The sequence below is a fragment of the Falco peregrinus genome, chromosome Z (genome assembly GCF_023634155.1).
Source record: "Falco peregrinus isolate bFalPer1 chromosome Z, bFalPer1.pri, whole genome shotgun sequence".
Classification (NCBI taxonomy): domain Eukaryota; kingdom Metazoa; phylum Chordata; class Aves; order Falconiformes; family Falconidae; genus Falco; species Falco peregrinus.
Window position 1 is genome coordinate 48,319,992 of NC_073739.1, and position 21,173 is coordinate 48,341,164.

General features: G+C 40.2%; 1 protein-coding gene across 4 annotated transcripts in view; it reads left to right on the forward strand.

The window, feature by feature from the left end:
• The window catches only part of MLLT3 (MLLT3 super elongation complex subunit), a 138,578-nt gene that overhangs the window by 93,649 nt on the left and 23,756 nt on the right, over positions 1-21,173 (forward strand). For all 4 annotated transcript variants that reach the window (XM_055791183.1, XM_055791184.1, XM_055791186.1 and 1 more), the window contains one exon: positions 2,969-3,577. In XM_055791183.1, the coding sequence (XP_055647158.1) occupies positions 2,969-3,577 (609 nt within the window). The remainder of the gene's footprint in view (positions 1-2,968; positions 3,578-21,173) is intronic.

Sequence of the window (21,173 nt, forward strand, 5' to 3'; positions counted from 1 at the left end):
CAGTACTGATGCAAGAAACATCTGAATAAAAAGCACAATTGAATAATTTGTGCAGCACTGTGTGAAAATTCAGTGTTTCACTGAACAGTTAAGGTAATGAGAAGGGAAAAAAACATCCAAAGTAATCAGTTTTGATTACTTGTTTCCACCTATTGCTACAGAGGAGGGGGGAGATAGTGCTTGGTTTTGCGCATAGGATGTGTGTAAACTGTTCAGGTCCTACAGCATTCAATGCTGAGTTAACACATCTGGACTAGACAAGTCATAAGTAGTTATCTGCCAACAGGGAGCACACAAGTGGATGCATTCTCAGTCTTCATTTCTCTTCTTGTTGTCACAACTTTCATTAAACAGGCTAATTCTGCTTAGTTTTTTTGAGTGGGGTTTTTTTTCCAGAGCAGTTGTACTGGCTTTATTTTTAGAATTAGTTCAGCCCCCATGGGGGTTCAGGCTGGCCATCTCCTGCTTTGGTCCTTCGGTTTCCAGCACACTGAAAACAAGGAATTCATTCACCGTTTCTCATGGGCAGGCAGGTGCTCAGCCATCCCCAGGACAGCAGGGCTCCATCACACATAATGGTTACTTGGGAAGGCAAGTGCCATAAGTCCCTATGTCCTCTCCTTCCTTCTTCTTCCCCCAGCTTTACGTGCTGGTCATAACTTCATATGGTATGGAATATCCCTCTGGTCAGCTGGGGCCAGCTGTCCCGGCTGTGTCCCCTCCCAGCCTCTTATGCACCCATCCTTCTCACCAGTGGGGTGGGGTGAGAAACAGAGAAGACCTTGATGCTCAGTGTGCTATCAGCACCAATTTGGTGCTGATAACTCTGAAACATAGCCCCATACAAGCTACTGTGAAGGAAATTGACTCCACTGGAGCCAAAACCACTGCAAGGGTCAAAAAAGAAAACCAGATTCTTAGCATTGTAGAATGATGTGTGGATGGCTAGAAAATAAAGCAGAACTAGGGATTTGTACATTAATTTTATACAGTTGCAAGCATATCCAGTCTTACACAGATGAGAGAATTTTGGGCACCACTTTGGTCTGCAGCTTGCAAAGGACTTGGATGAATACCAACAAAATTATTGAAAGTCAAACCCAGAAGTGCATTTGTAATATTTATACTGACTAGCACCTTTTTAGTAGTTCCCCAGTTCCAAAATGCTTTCTTTGCATAAAAATTGTGTTGGAAGAACACTTTATTGTAAGCATCTTTCATCATCCTCTCTTTGAACCTCAGAATTTTATTAAAACTGTGACTCTAAAACTATGTATTGGGACACCCCTAATTAAATATATTCCAACTTCTGTCATCTTTTGTCCTAAGGAGTAGTAATTAAAGATTCTTGAGCTAGAAGAGGTGGTTTCCAGCAAGTAAGGTGAATCCAGTAAGTGAGCATGGGAATCTTTGGCATACTGCAAGTGTACAGTCCATATCCTGCTTTCAGGAAGAGCTCGTTTCTTAGGTTCATGGGCTATAACAGCCTTACAGTTTTTCATCAAGAATAAAAATTCACATACTTCTATTTTCTAGATTAGTATGGGTTCTTCTTGGTGTTATTCCAGCTTGGTATTGTTAATGAAGTCCTATTCAGTATAAATCTGTATCTAGCATTAGGATTTTTACAAATTTCACAATACGTCAGGTTTCATGCTTGATTTTTTTCCCCAGGGTTGTAGTATTTTTGGTTTTATACCATATAAACTTCTGTTCTACGTAAAGGGAAAGGAAATCAATGAGTACATGGAATATATTTGTTGAACTGTTTCTTTCTGAAAGTTTCACAGATGCTAGGCAATATATAGGTAGAAATGCTTACTATCAGCTTGGAAGAAAGTAAGCAACCTAAACTTGCTGACCATAGATTCCTGTAAATTGAGATGTTACTTTGCGGATTTGAAGTAGTATAAAAATGAAGCCTGTTTCTGGATAGAGTGCTACAGGTGTTTAGTGTTTGTAACAGTGCAGTTAGGCTGCTGGGTATTTTTGTAACGCTGCGCACCCACTGCTAGCAGTTCCAGTGAAAGTAGGCAGTGCTGGAGCTATCCTCATCTTTTGAAAATGCCTGGGTGTTAATTGTCCGAAGAAAGGATCCTGCACAATCCGTTCTGGATGGTTCAGTTCCCATATTGCCAGTTCTAGCTGCAGATCACCACTTTCCTTGCCACTCAACTTTTCTGCCACAAAATTTTTTTGACTGAGTGAAGAATGATACTGCTCTGCTCTTTCTGCTTTTGCCTATCCTGGGGGATGTCTGAGTCATCACCCTCTCAGAAACCCTTCTCACTTACAGCAGTTGATTTAAAAAAAATGCAGTTAAATACTCAGCAGGGACAGCAGCAATAAATACAAGGAAGAAAACTTTTTTTAGTAAAGGAGTTTTCCATTAAAAGACATTAACTGCTGAGATGTTGTGGGTCAAATCAAGTCTTCTACAACCAGGCTGAACCCAGAGTTGTTATTGTGTATGAAGAAGAGGATCTGGGAAAAGGTGGAGAGAGGACACAACAGAGAAGTCAAACTTTGCCTGAAATGTCATCAGGAGCACATTTTGCTCTGGTCCTAAGTAATTCTGTTGACAGTATATGATTCCTATTCTGATCTTTAATTACGATGGTTTCTTTTTCTGACAGCTAATGGTCATGGTTAACATTTCCTAAACTATCTTTGTGCTCTTCATAGGGTGTTTCTTAAAAAACATTTAATTCTAAAAATAAAAGCTAACTTGTCTTCCAGATGTTGACAAGCAGTGGTACCTGCTCATGTACCACCACTTTGTAACAGCTAAGTTGACTGAAATGATGGGGTTTGTATCTGTTCTTATATAGACATTTGCAGTTTCTGGTTTTCAACCTGCAGTTCCCAGTTTTTGATACGAATCCTATGTCCATATTGTCTCTGTCTTTCAGGACTTTAGGGTTCTTTTTTCTTTTTGTAAGTAAAATTTTGCATCTCTTTTTTGCAGGACCCAACTAGGATTCTGAACACAAATAGTAGCAGCAGCAGCAGTAGTAACAGTTTTTCCAAGACCAAGTTAACAAAGGAGCACAAGGAAAAAACTTCTAAAGACTCAAAAGAACATAAAAGTGCCTTCAAAGAACCTTCCAGGGAACACAACAAATCTTCCAAAGAATCCTCTAAGAAACCCAAAGAAAACAAACCACTAAAAGATGAAAAAATAGTTCCTAAGATGGCCTTCAAGGAACCCAAACCCATGTCCAAGGAGCCAAAATCTGAAAACACCCCCATCCTTACTAGTACAGGTGGGCAGCAGCAAGAAAAGAAGACCCCTACAAAAAGGCCATCTGTTCTGGACTCTGATGAACCTTCTGCAAAAAAAAGAAAAAAAAGTGGCTCAGATTCATTATTTAAAAGTTTTTCTAGTGCCCCACCACTGATTCTTACGTGTTCAGCTGACAAAAACCAGACAAAGGACAGATCTCAACTCAAGGTGGGGAGAGTCAAAATTGAAAATGATGCACTGGAAAGGAAGACGCCTGCTCTACCGCCATTTGATGATATTGTAGATCCCAGTGATTCTGACATGGATGAAAACATGTCCTCCAAATCTGAAGTAAGTGGTGTGTGGTTTTGCTTCATACGTATTGAGTATTCCCCATTTGTGGAATTGTGCACCGTATTTGTATTTTCCCCTTCTTTTTTCCTGTCTACTGGCAGATTGTTCAAACTGAAGGATGTTGACTGCCAGCTGTTCAAACTTAACACGTTCTAGATGAATTGTATTGCCTATTCAAGTCTACTTAATTTATAAATCTGTTAACATTGTGGTGAATGAGCATATGGGAGATGGCGATAAATAATACCGGACTTCTGGTCTTGTTCTTTTGAATTTCATGCTTCTTATGAGAGAGAAGGAAATTGATTTAAATGCTTGTATTTCACACCCTAAGTCTTTGTGCGTAGGTGTTAAAGAATTCAGTAAATTCAGGAAAGGGTTACAGTAAAACAGAGTGTTATTTTTCTGGTTAAAAGGGCAGTTCTGTGAATGATGCCAGTTTTGTGGAGGAGGAGTAGTTCCTAGAATCCTCGCTGTGATGAGGAGACTCTATCCAAAGTCACAGGCTTACCCAAGAAGAAAGACCATTTTTATGGAATTTGCTTTCCTGGAAATGTTTATCTACCATGTCTGCTCATCTGTTTCAAGCATCATTTGCTCTTGATGTTTATAATTTTAATCATTCTCCTAGCGGACTTCAGTTTTCAGAAGCATCTTTTATGGAAACATAAATAGAGGAAAAAAGGGCTGGGAAGAGATGGCTTGTTTGGTGCCTTTATTTGTGCTTATGGCTAGAGGTAGTGTGCATGGTGGAGAAGATGACTTCCCAGCATTGCCTGTTCAGTTCTCTCATTTTTCTGGTTTCTGTTGTATGCCTGTGTTACTGCCATCAGATTCACAGATTCTCCTAGCCCTCTCTGGAACAGACAATAAATACCCTGCTGTGGGGATGTGTCAACATCAGTTTTTTACTTCATAGAAACTTGCCATGAGGGAGAAAGTAATTTATTTCTGAAGTGACCTTTTAATGCCTGGTCCCTTATGGCTTATGAAGTCTGTAAAATTTAGAAGGTATGGAATAGGACGTGGCGCTGGTGATATTGTGGTTAGGGTGTCATTCTTAGTCTTGCTGAGAACTTACAAATTTGCCTTTAAACCCAAAACTGTTTACACTTGTCAGCCTTGGAGTGAATTAATTTTTAATGTCTTCAAAAGAAGCTGAATCTTTTATTTTAATTTATGTCAGTAACCTTAAGACTCACTACCTACCCTTAGTATAGCCAGCTAATTTGCTATCCGATTTCCTATTCATTCAAATAGGTGCCATGTAGCAGTACACAAACTTCTACGGGCAGCAGCGGTTCTCCGTTTTTCTTCAAAGACAAAAGAATTGAGAGGAGCAACTGCAGTGTGACTGGGATTTTACAAATGCAGGCACTAGAGAGGCGCGTGCTGCATAGATGACTGATATGTGAAGGGTTTGGATGGTGCTTAAAACTGAACCTTCTGAATTGCTGATGTGTTTCCGTCTTTGTCTTGCAGCCTCTCACCCATTACTACTGGTTTAATGGGTACACCCTTGTGGTTTTCGTAGAGTGACACAAATCCACTTGCACTTCTGTTCATCATCCACTTACAGTTGACCTTCAGGCTCAAAGGAGATCCTTAATTCTGTACTAAGGCAAAAAAACAGATTCAGGGTTTTCTCGTTCTGCAAGCTGCTTTACTGAGAGGGTCAGATACTGTAGTTTGCTCAAAGACAAGCAGATTCTGCTGGTCTGGGCTCTGGTGAATCTGCTTTAGCACGGGGTTGGGCTAGATCCAGGGTCCTCAAACTATGGCCCGCGGGCCGGATACAGCCCCCCAGGGTCCTCAGTCTGGCCCCTGGTATTTACAGACCCCCCCCCCGCCCCCACCCCCGCTGGAGGTTGGGGGGGGGAAACCAAGCAGCCGCAGATGGCTGCCTGCCGCTGCATCCGCGCGCCAGCCCCCTGGTTAAAAAGATTGAGGACCCTGGACTAGATGATCTCGAGAGGTCCCTTCCAACCCCAACCATTCTGTGTGTGTGTGAGGTATGGACCAGTGTGGACCACATCTGTCTGGGTGAAAAAGATGTCTGCCACTTTGGTACTGTGCTTATTAATAAATCAGCTCCAGTCAGTGACAGGCTATTATTTAGAAAGTAAATAATTTACTTATTTTTAGAAAAGGTATCTAGTAAACCTGGAACAATTCCCTAAGGTGCCTGTGGATTCAACACTATTGTTAGTGCTGTGGGTGAAAGAGCTGGGCAGCCTGGTTGATGAGTGCCTACAGAATTTCACACATTCCTTCTACACGTCATTATTTTTGACCAGGGAACCTAACAAAAGGCAAGCAAGCAGTGTAGTAGAGGTAACTATGTTGGAATAGTTTGAATTTTTAGTATGTGTTGGTGGGTTTCTAAGCATTTGAGGAAAAGGAGTGCATTTTACAGCAAGATCCATAAAGGGTGTGTCCTATAAATGTAGTTGTATGAAGAAAAGAAAAAGTGAAAAGTTGCAACGTTACATAGAGAGTAGGGGAAGTGAAAATACGATAATGCTTTTTGCTATGCAGGAACAGTTAGTTCTGTTAATGCTTCATGATACTAACCAACATAGTTGCCTGCAGCTGGGAAGACACTTCTTCAGTGGCATGTTCTGGCATAACACGCTATAAAATTCAGTCAGATGTTTTTTCTTACTCAGGTACAGTTACACTGGTGGGTATTGTAGCATTAATGAACAAACAATGTATCATTATTGAGGAGTATATTTGGTAGTAAAGTATTAGTATAGTAATAATACTTTATTACTATATTAAGTAAAGATTTATTCCTAAAGTGGCTTTAAAAAAGCAAATCCACAAAACCCGACTCAGCAAATTTCGGTTAGGTGTGAGAATTCCAATTACAAATAAATAACTACCAAAAAAATTGCTAGGATACCACAAAAATATTAAATTTGAGTCAAGTGCATTTTTTTAGTTTGTTAAGTTTATGATGCAGTACAAACCTAATGCTGTATGAATTGTAATAAAAAATTATTTTGCTAAGAATTTTGTGAGGATGATAATTTCTTCACTCTATGGAGTAAGAGATGTTCTCATTCTCGAACACACATGTTCTGAAATGGTGACTTCACTTTCTTGGTATTAGTTCATATACATAATTATGCATATCAAGCATGATAAATTTGTAATAAAAGGTGTAGTGTAACAGAGTTGTTTGTAACTGCTTTGTAGCTAAGGTTATATTACTTCACCTAGAATTATTATAGTCATGCTTTTATATTTTATAGAGAGTTCACTTTGTCAGTAGGTACGCAAAACCAAGTAGTTTTTATGTTCATTTCTTTAAAAAGGAAAAAAATGTGATAGGGAGGGTAGAGACCTTTATTTCATAGGTTTTGGAGGAATCTTCCCTTGGCAAATGTTCATTGCTTCTGAATTTTGCCCATTAACTCATTTTTTTATAGTATGTAAGAAGCAAGTTAAGAAGTGGGACATCAACAGACAGTGCTGGCATTATCTCTGGAAATTTGTCCAGTAAGCTGGATAGCAGTGGATGAACTCTTACTGCTTTTAGCAAACATTCACCAGAAGCTAGAACTTCCTTCAAAATTGAGTTTCTTTCTATTGCTGGGCACACCAAAGACTGTTTTAGAGCTAGGGGTAGTCCCCTCATCAGTTCTCGATTTCGAAGGCTGGGTTCAGTTTTTTAAATTGAGGATGACATCATGAAAAGTCCTCATGGTAAAGGAAGCTGACAAGCATCATTAAACAGAGGTGCTACAGAAAAGAAATGCTGCTGCTCCCCTCATTTCTTCAGATACAGCCCCTGTTCAGTGCATTGAGGTGGGGTGTATCCTTTCAATTAATGGGCTTCAATTTCAGATGGAAAAGCAGGGTGAGCTCAACCCTTCTCAATATTGGCATTATGCTTTACATGATTCTGGGCACTCAGACTTGAAATACTGGCCTTTACCTTCACGAAGTCAGGATGTAGAGGTTTAGTACCCTCTGAGAGAGGTGGATTCTTTTTCATGTGGTAGAGCATGTCTTCCAATGGCTAATTCACCCTACAAGCTGTCCTTTAAAATTCAGGTTTAAGACTTAAACACAGCCAGATTAGCGTACTGTTACATCAGGGGTGTTTCAGAATGCCAGACACTCTTCTGATGTCCTGCAGTCAATCCCTGTTTTGAGCTCCAAATATCTTTATAATATTGCTGTGGGAAACAAAAAGAATCACATCCTCGCTTAGTGATAAACTTCCTGCCCTTGTTCCCTTTCCCTGCATGACTTAAAGAATAAGATCAGGTATGGTAATTTCTCTGTGGTCTGCTTGGCATATGCTGTAGTGTGATGAGCTGCTGTATTTGGTTTAGCTCCGTTTTTCTGTTGCCTTTGAGCTGTTGGCAAGTGAAATGTGTCTCCCATTCTCTTCACTCTGCTATCTTGAGTATCACTTTCCAAATACATCCATGATTTAAAATGTGTTGGACTTCAGCATTAGTGAAAGCCTTGTTCAAAACAGCGGTGATCTTTTTAGAGTCAGATGAGCTAGCAAGGGTATTCAGGAGTGACATGTAGTATATTCAGTTAGAAATTACAAATAAAGGCTGAGGAATTATTTTACTAGCTTTGCTATGATGCATATAAAGTAGTGTATGGAGCAAAAGCATGTCAGATTTATGGTTTTATTGAGGTGCAGGAATATTGGCACAGTCCACTTGAAAACTCCAAAGATTTTGATGTTAAATTCAATGGCAGGATAAGAAGACTCCCATCTATTTGCTTTCTGTGTGTGGACAGTGCAGCAACATGATTGAAAAAAAATAATTTTAAAAAAAATATTAACATTTCAATTTTACTGCCTGTCTGATCATGAAATACGATGATGTTCTCAGAAAATTTGTGTGAGCTGCAGACTGGTTTGTGAGATGGGGAAATACAGTTTCGGATCTGAGCGAGACATCTTGCATGGCCGGAGCTGGCCCTTCTGAGCTGTGGAGCCATTGCAGAAAGGATGCTCTGGTACTTCTTGATTGATTATTACCAGTTTTGCGGGGCTGGGTAGGGAGGAACAAACAGTGTCTAGCTCTAAGTGAAGCTGCTGCAGAAAGGCATAAAGGAGATCAGGCAGATACATAGATGTTTAGGTGTTAACAGATGTTCTCAGTGTATCTCCAGTTGCAGACATCCGAATAAAAACTCATAAAAACTGCTGTGCGTGGCAGTGGTATGTTGGTGGATTTTTTTAGAGAAAGCATGTGGCTCTGTTGGATGAATCTCTGCTCCTGGTGTGATCATTTTGCACATAGCATGTATTGTTTTTACCCTTTCTGCCTGTGTATGTCCCTGCAATTGTAGCCTTGTTATTATTAGTAGTAACATCCTTTTGGCACGTTGAAGCCTACAGAAATACAAACTAAGCAGAAATGCATGCTAGCAAATTGTGACAGCTTAGGGTGAGCAGTTTCAGTTATTAAAAGTGGAGTACTTCAGCGGGTCTTTTTTGGGCTGCTTGAGAAGTCCATTACAGAGCAATAAAAATGCAGTAGTGATCACATAGGCTATGGGTTTGTACATAACGTCTTGCATATCTTAAGCCATCTTATAGTTACAATATGGGTACCTTTTTTAAATAATGCATAAAATGCCACTTTGGATCTGGCTCATGATCTATTAATTTGACTCTTACAGAGGAAGAATATTTTGAAAACCCCTATGGTCTTGTAAAACCTCCAGGCCCTTGTTAGATGAAAAAACCTGCTTTCTGCCAGGGCTGGGAGCCAAAGTAAGATCTCCTTCAGATAATATTTAAAGTTAGAGATAACAGTAGTGAAATAGAGCTCTGTGTGGAGTTTTCATGTAGTTACTCAGGAAAAAAAGGAAGCTTAATTTTTTTTGTGAAACTGTGACTCTATTAAGATCTTTAATGACACAGAAGAGGATCAATACTGATGATGTCCTTCATTGCAGGCTGTGTACCGTGGGTTTGCAACCTGTCATATTCTTAGAAACCTTACTTTTGCTTGATATTTTAATGCGTTGTTTCTACATTTGTTTACTTTTAGTCCAGATGTGAATGCTTCTCATAAACCCCTGCCAGCCACTTTTGTTGTGGGGTTGTTTGCCTATAGTACTGTTGTATCAAGGAGGTAATTCAGTAGTTGCAAATGAGTGGGTATTAGCAGGTCATGTAGATTCTGTACAGTCCAAGGAGTTTCCTTCCAGATGCATGCTCAGAGAGAAACAGCAGCCTAAGACAATCAGACCTCCTTAGAGAAAGCGTAGTAGGCACAAGTATGCTCCGTGGCTGTCAGCGTCTACTGTAGCGTGGCACCATTCAGCTGCTATACTAAGCCTATTTTTATTAGCTGTTACTATGAAGGCAAAAACGCTCTGGCTTCGCTCACAAAAGCAGAGGTGCATATTAAGCTGCTCTGTGTGTGGTGAGATGAACCATTGGTGGATGCGGAAGCAGCAAGATTGACAGGGAGTGATTCCTCTAGCAGCAAGCTTGGATGTTAAACTGGGATACTTTTGTTACCATGGTGTGTTAGGGAACCACTGCCTTACAAAAATGTATAGGATTTAGAAATAAAGCAGTGGGGAGAAACTATGTAGATGTGGTTAAATATACATTAGTTAGTTGCAAATGTAATCCCATGAGAGTCAGGAAATTCTGCCTTCATGAGGCAAAGTCATGGGTATTGAGTTGTTCTTTTCAGTTTTAGGCAATGTCATGTTTTGACCACAGAAATAACATCCTATGTTATTAAGCTACTAGTTCAGGCTTCAGTATTTTACTTTATTCACATGTGTTGACTACATTCCTTTCAGTGGGCACGACTTGTGTGGATTAAGTCATCGTTAGCATAAATGCATTTTTTGGGTTGGGGCCTTATTTTCTATATTTCAGCCCTGGAAAATTCTATTCACCTGGTAGCGTGCAGAAAGTAAGGATTTTAACTGGGTATGCGCAGTGCCAATATTTTAATTACATTCTTTCTTTTGTGGCAAAAAAAACCCCTTTGTGCCTGGTCCAGTAAAGTCATGACAGTTTTGCAGGGCTTAGATGAATGCAGTCAAAATGCTAAAGCTTGGATATTTTATTTTAATTGTGATCAGGTGACATCTTCTTGATACAGATTTCATTGCTTTGAAGTTGCTTTATCTACTTATATACATTATGTTGTGATCCAGATAAATGGCTCCATATAGCTAAAATAAAATCCAACACCTGTTAGTTGTCTACTATGTTAACTATGTCTACAATAGTTAGATCTATCCAAGGCTTTTACGCCCTTTTATTTTTTATGTGGAACCATCAAGCTTGCAGTTGTTTCCTTTGGCAAAAATGGCATGTTTTACTCATGTACTTTTGAAGGTTTGCTGCCAGACTCCCCATGAAATTAATTAGATAATTTTCGTAACGCTTCCCATTTAGAAGCTTGTAATCTAGCGATGACTGATGTGAATTCTCAAGGACACACCATAAGCGCACAATTTAATTTTTACTTTTTAAAGACTGAGTAATCCCCTGAAGGGTAATCCCCTGCAGTCTGAGTTTTATCAAGGCAGGATAAAGACTGCCTGAACCCACTGCTACTGAGTGTGTCGTGCCTGTGTAGAGTTAATGACAATTCATTGCTTGCTGATGAGGGGCTACTGTTCGGCGTTCCATGCTGTGGAGTCCTGGAGTTGTGCTGGGTGTTGGCACTTGATGCCACACCATAGGGGGATGCTGGGGCCCTTTTGGGATGGGCAGCAGATGCTCCTGATGAATATCATGTGCCTGCCCCAAACTCAAGGGTGATAGTGCCTGTGTGTCACTGTTCTTCCACTACCGAAGTGCATGTGTTACCCTGGTACAGAGAATGAGTGAAGGTAGGTGTAATCCAGCGGTGCTCTTTCTTGCCCTCTGCGTGATTGCCTGTTCCCTCGTGACAACAGTTTCCACTCCTTCACTGCAAAATCAAGGCATGCCAGGCAGCAGCTACTGTTTAGGGAGAGCCTCGTACCTGCAACTTATTTTAACAATTGTTTGGGTGTTCGCTGAAGGTGGTCCTGCATCACCATAGCAGCAATAAGAAAACTGTCGTTCTCTTAAACTTTAAGAAGTGCTGGTGTGAATTTGATTTAACTCACTGTGTCATCATTCAGTACTGCTGTCTTACTCAACTTGGTCAATACCTTAGTACAGCTGATGTTTTTGTAAGAAGATGTTGCAAAAGGAATTTTCTTCACACTTTTTCCTCGAAACAAAAAACCCAAAAAGCTTAGAATAAAACATTCAGCTGTGTTGGTAGTAATTCCTATAAAGCCCAGCGTTTTCTATTAAAAGCCTTTAAGCAGGCTTACATCTTCCGTTGAAAACAGAAATCCTTTTCTGCCCAACTGAAATGTGTAGTTTGTGCTTCCTCTGGCCCCAGGTACATTAGTGGGGTTTCTAATGCTTCTCTTCAAGCATCAATATTTCACACCGTGCATTCCCATTAGGGGCTGAAAACAAGTAGGTGCGTATAGCGTTGGTGTTCAGACTTCTTTGTTGTAAGACTGTGTGGCTATGAAGGGATCAAGAAATTTGCTAATTATTGCTGACTTTATCCCATTTGAAATGATAGTCCTTGCACACGTGTAGCACAGCAAGACAGGGCTGCCTGGTTGTAGGACATGTATGCAGGGTTTTTCAGTTTGTCTTGGGACAAGTTACCTGTTCTTGTCGGGGATGTCTGAACCTCTGTGAAGGAATCGCTTACTGTGTACCAACTGTGCTGCAAGCCACCTGACAAAAGTGAAGGAAACTATGTTCTGTGTTGTAGGAATTAATGTTTCAGACAGCAAAGTTAGAAGATACAGATAAATGGAGCTATTTGAACATGTCTGAATCTGTTTAAATATCCACAAGACTTGTATCATTGCCTCAGAGTAAGAGGAGAATGTTAAAAAGGGATTGATAATGTATACTTCATCACCAGAAGAGCTGTGTTTTGTAGCTGAGGTTAACGGTCAGCTCTATTGGTGCCCAAATGTCCCAAGGAGAGATTACTCACATATCTGGGGATAACGGGAACCAGGGCAGCAGTAGCTGGACCGGTGGCCTCAACATTGATTATGCTGTTCAGAAAACCATTGCAAAATTTATGCCCTTAAATATCATTGTTGGTGATCAGTTGTGGGTAGGACAGAAGTAAATCAAGTAACGTTGCTGCTTTGTGTGAGGTAATTTTATGTGTTAAATAGTGGAAGGACATTACATAAAAGTCTAACCCCGTGTGTTTTTAATGTTTCAAATTATCAACCACAAAAGTGTAATGGTTTAAACCATGACAAGAAAAGAGTAGATAAAGACTGTGGTAATTCTAGTGTCTTTCATTGTATGAATAATCTTTTTCCATTGCCCATGCTTCTTTAACACGATTTATTTAATACATTCTAACTTTATTCTATGGATGAAGAGGACCTAGTTTCAAGACAGTGATTATTGCATTGCATCTTCCACAAGGAGAGTGAAATATCACAAGTGAGCAGGAATATCAAGCAAATAGCCATGGTCTGAATATTCTGGATAATAACAGTTCAGTTGCAGAGTTTCTCGGGTTCAAGGCAAAAGGAAAAAGTCACTCTTGGTATTCTCAGTGATCTAAATTTGCTTTAGCAGAGGACTGTTGGGACTAAATAAAATTTTCCTAAGTTACAATTTTAGCTAAATAAAACAGTTTGTAGGTGCGATGGTTCAGCTTCATTTATTTGTGCCATATGCAGCCTTTTTGATCCTTTGAACACTGTAAAACTCAAGATTGATCAGGGTTGTAGTACATGAGATCATAGTTTAGCCAGCATTTTAAATAATGAAAATAAGTACCCAATATTTTCAATAACTTCAGTTACCTGTATGTTACTGTATCAGTAGCTTTTTGTATTTTTCTCTGTGTAACTTTTCACTGAAACTGGAATGTACATAAATGAAAGCTGAGATTTTCACATAATCATTTAATCCCAGGAGTTAAGTAAATACAATGAGGCTTGCTGTGAAGCTGACAGAGGCCAACAGAGATGGCATGTAAGAGCTGCACTAGATCTCTCTAGTTAACAGTGAAATTTTGGATGCAGGTTTTTTTTCTGACATGGGGGTGCAGGAGCCAGCAGTCTGCAGTAGCAAAGACAGTGCATAGAGACTCTGAAGCAGCACTTCAGAAGAAAAGCTTTTGTTTTTCCTGTATTTACATCTGTGTTTACTTTATGTGTATGACCTTGACAAGACTTCTGCATAGTAAAGGTTTAGTGTAGGGTCATGCTGGGGGTGCTGTACAGAGTCTGAGCTATAGAAGAAAAGAGAGGAACTTCATTGAATTTGCAAAGTCCATGAGTACCTGCTGGGAAGATCAGATCTCTAATGATGTGGAAATGTAGTGCAAGGATAACATGCATAAAAAACATTCTACATGTACTGAGGTGGTTCTGCGGTTGCTTCCTTGCTAATAGAAGTGCATGAATTCCTAACATCAGGACCTCAGATCTGGGAGAATTTAGGTGAAGAACCTGCTTACTGCACAAAAAGTGACAGCAAATTGTCAGTTCAGTTTCAGAAACTGGGACTGCATCAACATCTGCCCTTCTCAGTGCTGACATGTGAAGCAGGGCACGCAGGAGAGAAAACAGGGCATAAGAGGAGAATTGGGAAGTGTTGGCTTTTGATACAGCACCTGTCAGGGCTGGCCAGAATAGCTACCACCTACCTTCTACCATTGCTGATAGTTCCATTAGAGCAGAAAATGTAGGTTAGTTGCATGAAACTCTCACACTGGCTTTAATACCTAGGCTGAATTTTCGAGTTTGTAACTAGCACTAAAATTGAGAATTTGACTTCCTTTCTAAAACACATTTCTCCTTTGTTGGCTTATCGGAGCTTTGTGTATAGAATGTATGAAGGTTCTCAAAGGCAAAGTTTAAAAATTGTGAAGTTGAAGTCCCAGAAAATCAGTATCTGAGTGTTGCTTGTCAGCTTAATTTGGGCTTTCCGGTCTTACCAGAGCAGAGTGACGCTATTCTCTTGTCACAGGGCTTTCATGCCACTGAGCTTGCCAGATAAGCAATATTCTTCAAACAAGTTGTCCTAGTTTCAACTGGGATAGAGTTAATTTTCTTCCTAGTAGCTGCTGCAGTGCTGTGGTTTTGATTTAGTATGAAATAGTGTTGCTAATACACTGATTTTTTAGTTGTTGCTCACTATTGCTTATTCTAAGTCAAGGACATTCCAGTCTCCCACACTCTGCCCGTGAGCAGGTGCACAAGAAGCCGGGGGGGGGACACAGCCAGGACAGCTGACCCCAACTAGCCAAAGGGGCATTCCGTGCCATAGAATGTCACAGTCAGTACATCAAGTGGGGGGAGTTGGCCTAGGGCTGCCAATCGCTGCTGGGGGACTGGCTGGGCATCGGTCAGCGGGTGGTGAGCGGTTGTGTTGTGTGTCACTTCTTTGTTTTCCCTTGGGTTTTATTTTTCTCTCCCTCTCTCCTCTTCATTATTATTATTTTTGTTGTTGTTGTTACTATTTTTCTTTTAATTATTAAACTGTTCTTCTGTCAACCCATGGGTTTTACCCTTTTCACATTTCACTTTTTACCCTCCTCCCCATCCCACCAGGGTGGGGAGTGAGCGAGCAGCTGCGTGGTACTTAGTTGCTGGCTGGGGTTGAAACACAACACAAGTGATTTATTTAGGATATCTTCATCTTTCATCAGTGGACCCCATTTTGATGTTGTTGGGGTTTTTTTAAATGTAATTCAGACTTCCCCACATTATGCTGCATGTACTTTATTAATTCTTACAAATATTGATGCCTTTTCACACACTTCTGGGAAAATATGGTCCAGATAATGCAATTTTTAGGGCCAGGTTTGAAAAGCCTAGAACTTTATATAATCCTGTATTTGCCAACATTACCTACATATTCAGAACAGAGTTTTCATGGTTATCTGACAAGAACTTCCTCAGTTTGCAGTTTGCCTCTTTCAGTTTCTTAAGGACCATGTTCATACTCTCATGAACATGCAGCTTTTTAGTTTATTTTACATTTAGTTTACTCATTATTTTGTAGGCATGAAATCTATTGGAACTGTAGTATTCAGCTGCTCTACATGAGAAACCATCATATTATCACTTGTAGTTCTTTGCCTGTGTGTCTTCTACTCTTACCAGTAAGGTTTCTTCTTCAGCAAAAATATTCCTGCAGGCAGCAGCCTTCACTAGTGCTTCATCTTTCAACTCTATTGTGCAATGAATTGTTTATCCACATGTGTTAGCTCAGACTCCTGTGCATGACTCTAAGTCTTATACTAGATTATTTCTGAGTTTTTATGTTAGCAGTGTCTCAGTTGGTTTTTTTTATAAAGCTAAGACAAAATATGTACATCAATATAGAAGGAAAGAATTTTCTTTCAAAAGTAGATACATGTGTCAGTAGGACAGTCTCTAAAGAAACACAAATCCTGCTTCATCCAGTGCAATTGTTCAGACAAAACAGCTGCAATATTTGTCTTAAGGTCTTTTCTGGATTCTAATTGTTAAACGAAGGATGTGTTTCAGATTCATAGAATCACAGACTGCTTGAGGTTAAAAGGGACATCTGACGGTTATCTGGTCCAAATTCCCTGCTCACCCAGGGCCACTTAGAGTGGTTGCCTAGGATCACATCTAGACTTTTAAAAATACCTGTAAAGAGACTCCACAACCTCGCTGGGCAACCTGTGCCAGTGCTTGGTCACCCTCACAGGAAAAAAGTGTCATCTGATGTTCAGAGGAAACCTCCTGTGTTTCTGTTTGTACCTATTGCATCTTGTCCTGTCACTGGGTACTACTGAGAAGAGCCTGGCTCTGTCCCCTTCACACCCTCTTTGCACCTTCCTTTCAGATTAATATACGTTGACAAGATCTATGAGGATCCCTAGATCCAGGACCCCCATGTCCTTTTCTGCCAAGCTGCTTTCCAGCTCAGTGGGCCCCAGAATATGTTGGTGCATGGGACGGTTCTTCCATAGGTACAGGACTTCACGCTTCTTGTTGAACTTCATGAAGTTCCTGTTTGGCCCATTCTGTCCATCTGTCAGGGTCCCTCTGGGTGGCAGAATGACCCTCTGACACATCAGGCACTCCTCCAGTTCTGTGTAATCAGCAAACTTGCTGAGAGCACACTCTGGCCCATCATCCAGATCATTAATGAAGATGTTAAACAGGACTGGACCCAGTATTGACCCCTGGGGTATATTGCTAGCTACTGACCTCCAGATAGACTTTGCACCACTGATCACAAACCTCTGGGTCTGGCCATTTGTCCAGTTTTTAGTCCCCATCACTGTCTGCTCATCCAGCCCATACATGAACGGCTTGTCGATGAGGATCTTAGGGAAGACAGTGTCAAAGACCTTACTGAAGTCTGGGTAGACAGAATCCACTGCTCTCCCTTCATCTATCAGGCCAGTCATTTCGTCACAGAAGTGTATCAAGTTGGTCAGTCGTGACTTCCTCTTGGTGGAGCCATGCTGTGACTGGTCCTGATGATTTTTGCATCCTTAAGTGTCTGGAAATGGTTTCCATGATTAGCTGCTCCATCACCTTCCCAGGGACTGAGGTGAGGCTGACCAGCCTATAGTACTCTGGATCTTCCTTCTTGCCCTTCTTGAAAACAGGAGTGATATTCTGGAGTGATATTCCAATGTTAGGGCACTTCGTCCAGTCCCTGTGATCAGCCAAAGATGATCAAGAGTGGCCTTACAGTGACATCTGCCAGCTCCCTCAGCCCTCATGGGTGCATCCCATCAGGGCCCATGGACTTGCTCAGGTAGCAGGTACAGAGTCAACTTAATTAACAAATAACCTCATCTCCATCAGCAATTTGGTATTTTTGTTTGAAATTATAGTAATTAAGGCAGTTAATTGTATCAGTACCTTAGGTCACATTCTCTGCAAATGGCTGTCTCTGCCTTCTCTCAAAAATCAATAATCTTGGATTTGCTGTTTAAAGTTTACAGATCCTTAGATTACCTCTCTAAAGAATTGTTTAGTTCCTTAAATGTTGTAAATGTTATGAATAAATACTTCCATTTCTATAAGAAAATGATGAATTCCACTTCCCACTCTCTATCCCGTTCTTCCATCCTCCCTGTGAGCTTGCAGTTTGCAAGCCAACCTTTGTGAATGGTTAAAAAGGAACAGTTTTAACCCTGCCTTGGAGGTTAGTTGCTAATGTAGCAGCGTGACGGGAGATGTGGTGATACAGAATTTGGGCAGGGTGCAAGCAGCTCAGTTCAAGCTTATGGTATCATGGACACCCAAATGGTGTCTCCCTGTGGTGGTGGCAGATGTGGGATTGTTCCATCCTTTGAGCTACAGAGGGGTTGGATTACTCTGCTAAATGCTGAGACGGTGGTCAGTGACAGGGCGCTTCAGAGGCAGTACAAATTTTAAGTACAGGAGTCCTGTTAGCAAAGGCAGCTTGTCCTGCGGGAGCATGTTGCTCCTCCTTCTGAAGCTAACTTTGGATAAAGCAGAAGTGGAAGTAATACTTGGCCATAAGCACTTTTAAGTGGATAAGACTTTTCAGTATGTACGGCATAGGGAAACTTAAATTTTAGACTGTTGTGTGTAAAAATAGGAAATCTATACACTGGTTGGTGGGAAATGGGATATTACTACACAACGGAAATTTTATTTCAGGAAACAATATGTAAGCTTCCCTTAAAAAAGATTAAGGGGAAGGTGAGAAAAGCCATTGTCACCCACATACAACTGTTTTCTATTTTTTAGTGTAAATTAGGAACGTAAAATGATGAGGGTTATTATTAGACGTTAGATGAATCCGTTCAACCATGAGATATTACAGAAACAGGTCTATTATATCCTGTGTCATAAACAGATGAGTTTGCCTGAAAATTGTTTGCAGCTCAAGAGTAAGTTGTTGTACTACTTGTAGTAACAGACAAGGGCTTGGAAATGACAGAAGCCAAGTGATTTAGAACTGGTGAAAAAGGTGCCTTTTTAGGGAAAACTTGAGCCAAAGAAACTTCCCTTTTCTTGCTGAAATTTTTCAAAGCACAGAATTCCCTCAACCAGGCCTAATAAAGAAGCCAGTGTCTCCTTTGCATCGGTGTGAGAGCACTAAAATGAAATAGACTGTCTAAGAATGCAATAAATCATACCGGGTCATTGCACTAATGAACAGTTTGGGCCCAAACTCTCATTAGCTTGTCTGGGGGAAGAGAAAACGAGTAAAACAGGAAAAAGCTATTAGGAAGGAAGCTGGTACTGTCTTAAGCTTTCATTGTTGAAGGACACCCTTTAGCTAATTTCAGACCCATAGAAATAAATAATTCTGTTTGGTGATTAGTAACCAGTGGATAAGAGCAGAAAGCCCAAGTGAGTAAAGCCATAAATACCTAAGTCTTTGGGATAACAGCCTGCAAAACTGTCAAAAAGCGCTGCTTAAGTGACAAAAGATAGCCTCTCGTAACTAGAAGCATCAGCGCAGTCAGCACTAATCCATATTCATAGATGGAAGACATATTTTTAATTCCTTCTAAAAAGACAAGTCTTTTCTGTTAATAATGTTCATTCTTATGTTAAAAGCAGTTGTTTCCTCTGGGTGCGCTCTCACCCAGATTTCTCAAAGTCAGAAAAGCTAGGTTTAATTTCTGATACTTAGCAATTTTATCATTTATGCTAATCTGTATTTCTTGGAATAACTTTTCAGATAGGGCTGTTTAAGAAAATAATGTAAATTGTTTCAAGAGGCATTAAGAACTTTTTTCAAAAAAAGTGTGAATTTGTTTCACTGGACTTCTCAACTTGCTACAGCAGAGTGAAATTTTTACCAGGAAGATATCGTAAAAACTTTATGTGTATTCATATCCATTCCTTCTAGCGATCCTGTCTCATTTAGTTAATGCTGAGAAAAAGTTTTGACACAGAAGAATTCACTGGTGTTTGCATGCATTATAATGTGAACAAGACCAGGCCTTTTCCCTTTTTTCATTTCAAAAATGGTTAAAAAATAAGTAGTGACGTTTTCATAATGGCAAATATCACTGTCTCCGCATCTGTGTGGTATTTTCTTTTCCCTACAGTTTTAGCACTTCTTCAACTGAATTTAAAACTGAATATGATAGTCTTTCAATGTTTGTTACTTTTTTAAGGGAATGGATTTTATATTTATAGAAGTTAAAAGTACATGTTGAAATTAATAAGGGAAAAATACAGTTAATGGAAATACTCAGAAACCAGTTGTCAGCTAGTAAATTTGTTGCAAGAAGCCAAAAGTGACAGATAAACCAGATGTTTAAGAGTAACCTGAAGCTGGAAGACTAAATTAGTTTTCAGAATGGTGCTGTCTTTAAAGTTTGCATTGACTCTTGTTCTTCATCAGGGGCAGTCTGTATCGCGTTATGATGCCACTGTATAGATACCACGGTATATACATTTATGTCAAAGTATTCTATTAAGGGAAGGTTGCTGGTATTAAATGAATCACTGCACAAAGTTTAGTCCAAGCTGACTCTCAAGTCATCAAAACTGGTGAATGAAAGGACTTCTAATCAACGGAGTCGACCTCAGGAAACAAAGACCCAATGATTAGAGCACTGTTATCTGAATCATGCAGAAAGAAGCCTCCAAGTGAGGAAGTTCTGGCCACAAGAGGAGACAAGCTGATAAGGTGCTGCAGCCCACAGAAAATCAGTTGAAAGTAGGACAGAGATAATTGTGGCACTGGGAGATTGGACCTCCCACTCAAGTACCCCCCCCCACCCCCTGCAAGAAAGAGCAAACTCCCGCTTCAGGACCATGTATCGTTGATAGAAAATTTTGTTAGTGCTGTCTGAGGGTGCACACTAGTTTGCATTAGAAGCAAGAAACTTGTAACCAGTCCTGAACGTGAACGAAAATGCATATGTAATACACTATGAATGTGCAAGTACTCTACTGTATATAATGTGTACCCTCGAGTAAATTGGTGAGCATGCTTGGAGGAGACATTACCCCATGCTCCAAGCACTGTAATAAATAATGCCTGCCTTCTAAATCTTCAAATCAAGTGTTAGGTTTTTTTTTCCTTGACTGACTTCACAGTATCAGTTATCATACTTACTTTACAGCTAAAAATCTTGTATGGTTTTGCAGAAGTTCAGACAGTGAAAAAAATATTTTTTTTTCCAAAATTACTTGATTTTTGGAGCACTGTCAAGTGGTGCTGCAATGTCTTCCAAAAAGGTCTGATGCTGTGAACCATGTAAGAATCTGTCTTGGTACTCAGAAACGGCTTGTGGTGCTGGTTGGGTTGGGTTTTCGTGCACAGGGTTGATTCACCTGTATACAAGCTGTATATATCCATACAGTCAGGTCCGGAGTTCGTATTTTGACTGTGAGGACTGGAGCTGGTATTGATTTGAGGAGAGCAGATGTTAATAGTGTTTTTCTCAAGCATTCTGTTGCCCAAGTAGGTGTGTCTCATTGTGAGAAAAGGCGATGAAAGGCTGTAAATCTGCCTACTCCTTACAAAAGGCAACAATAGGTTGATTTATGGACAAAAAGTAACGGTTCGGCTTAGGTAGCCTGTGTGCATGAAAACTGA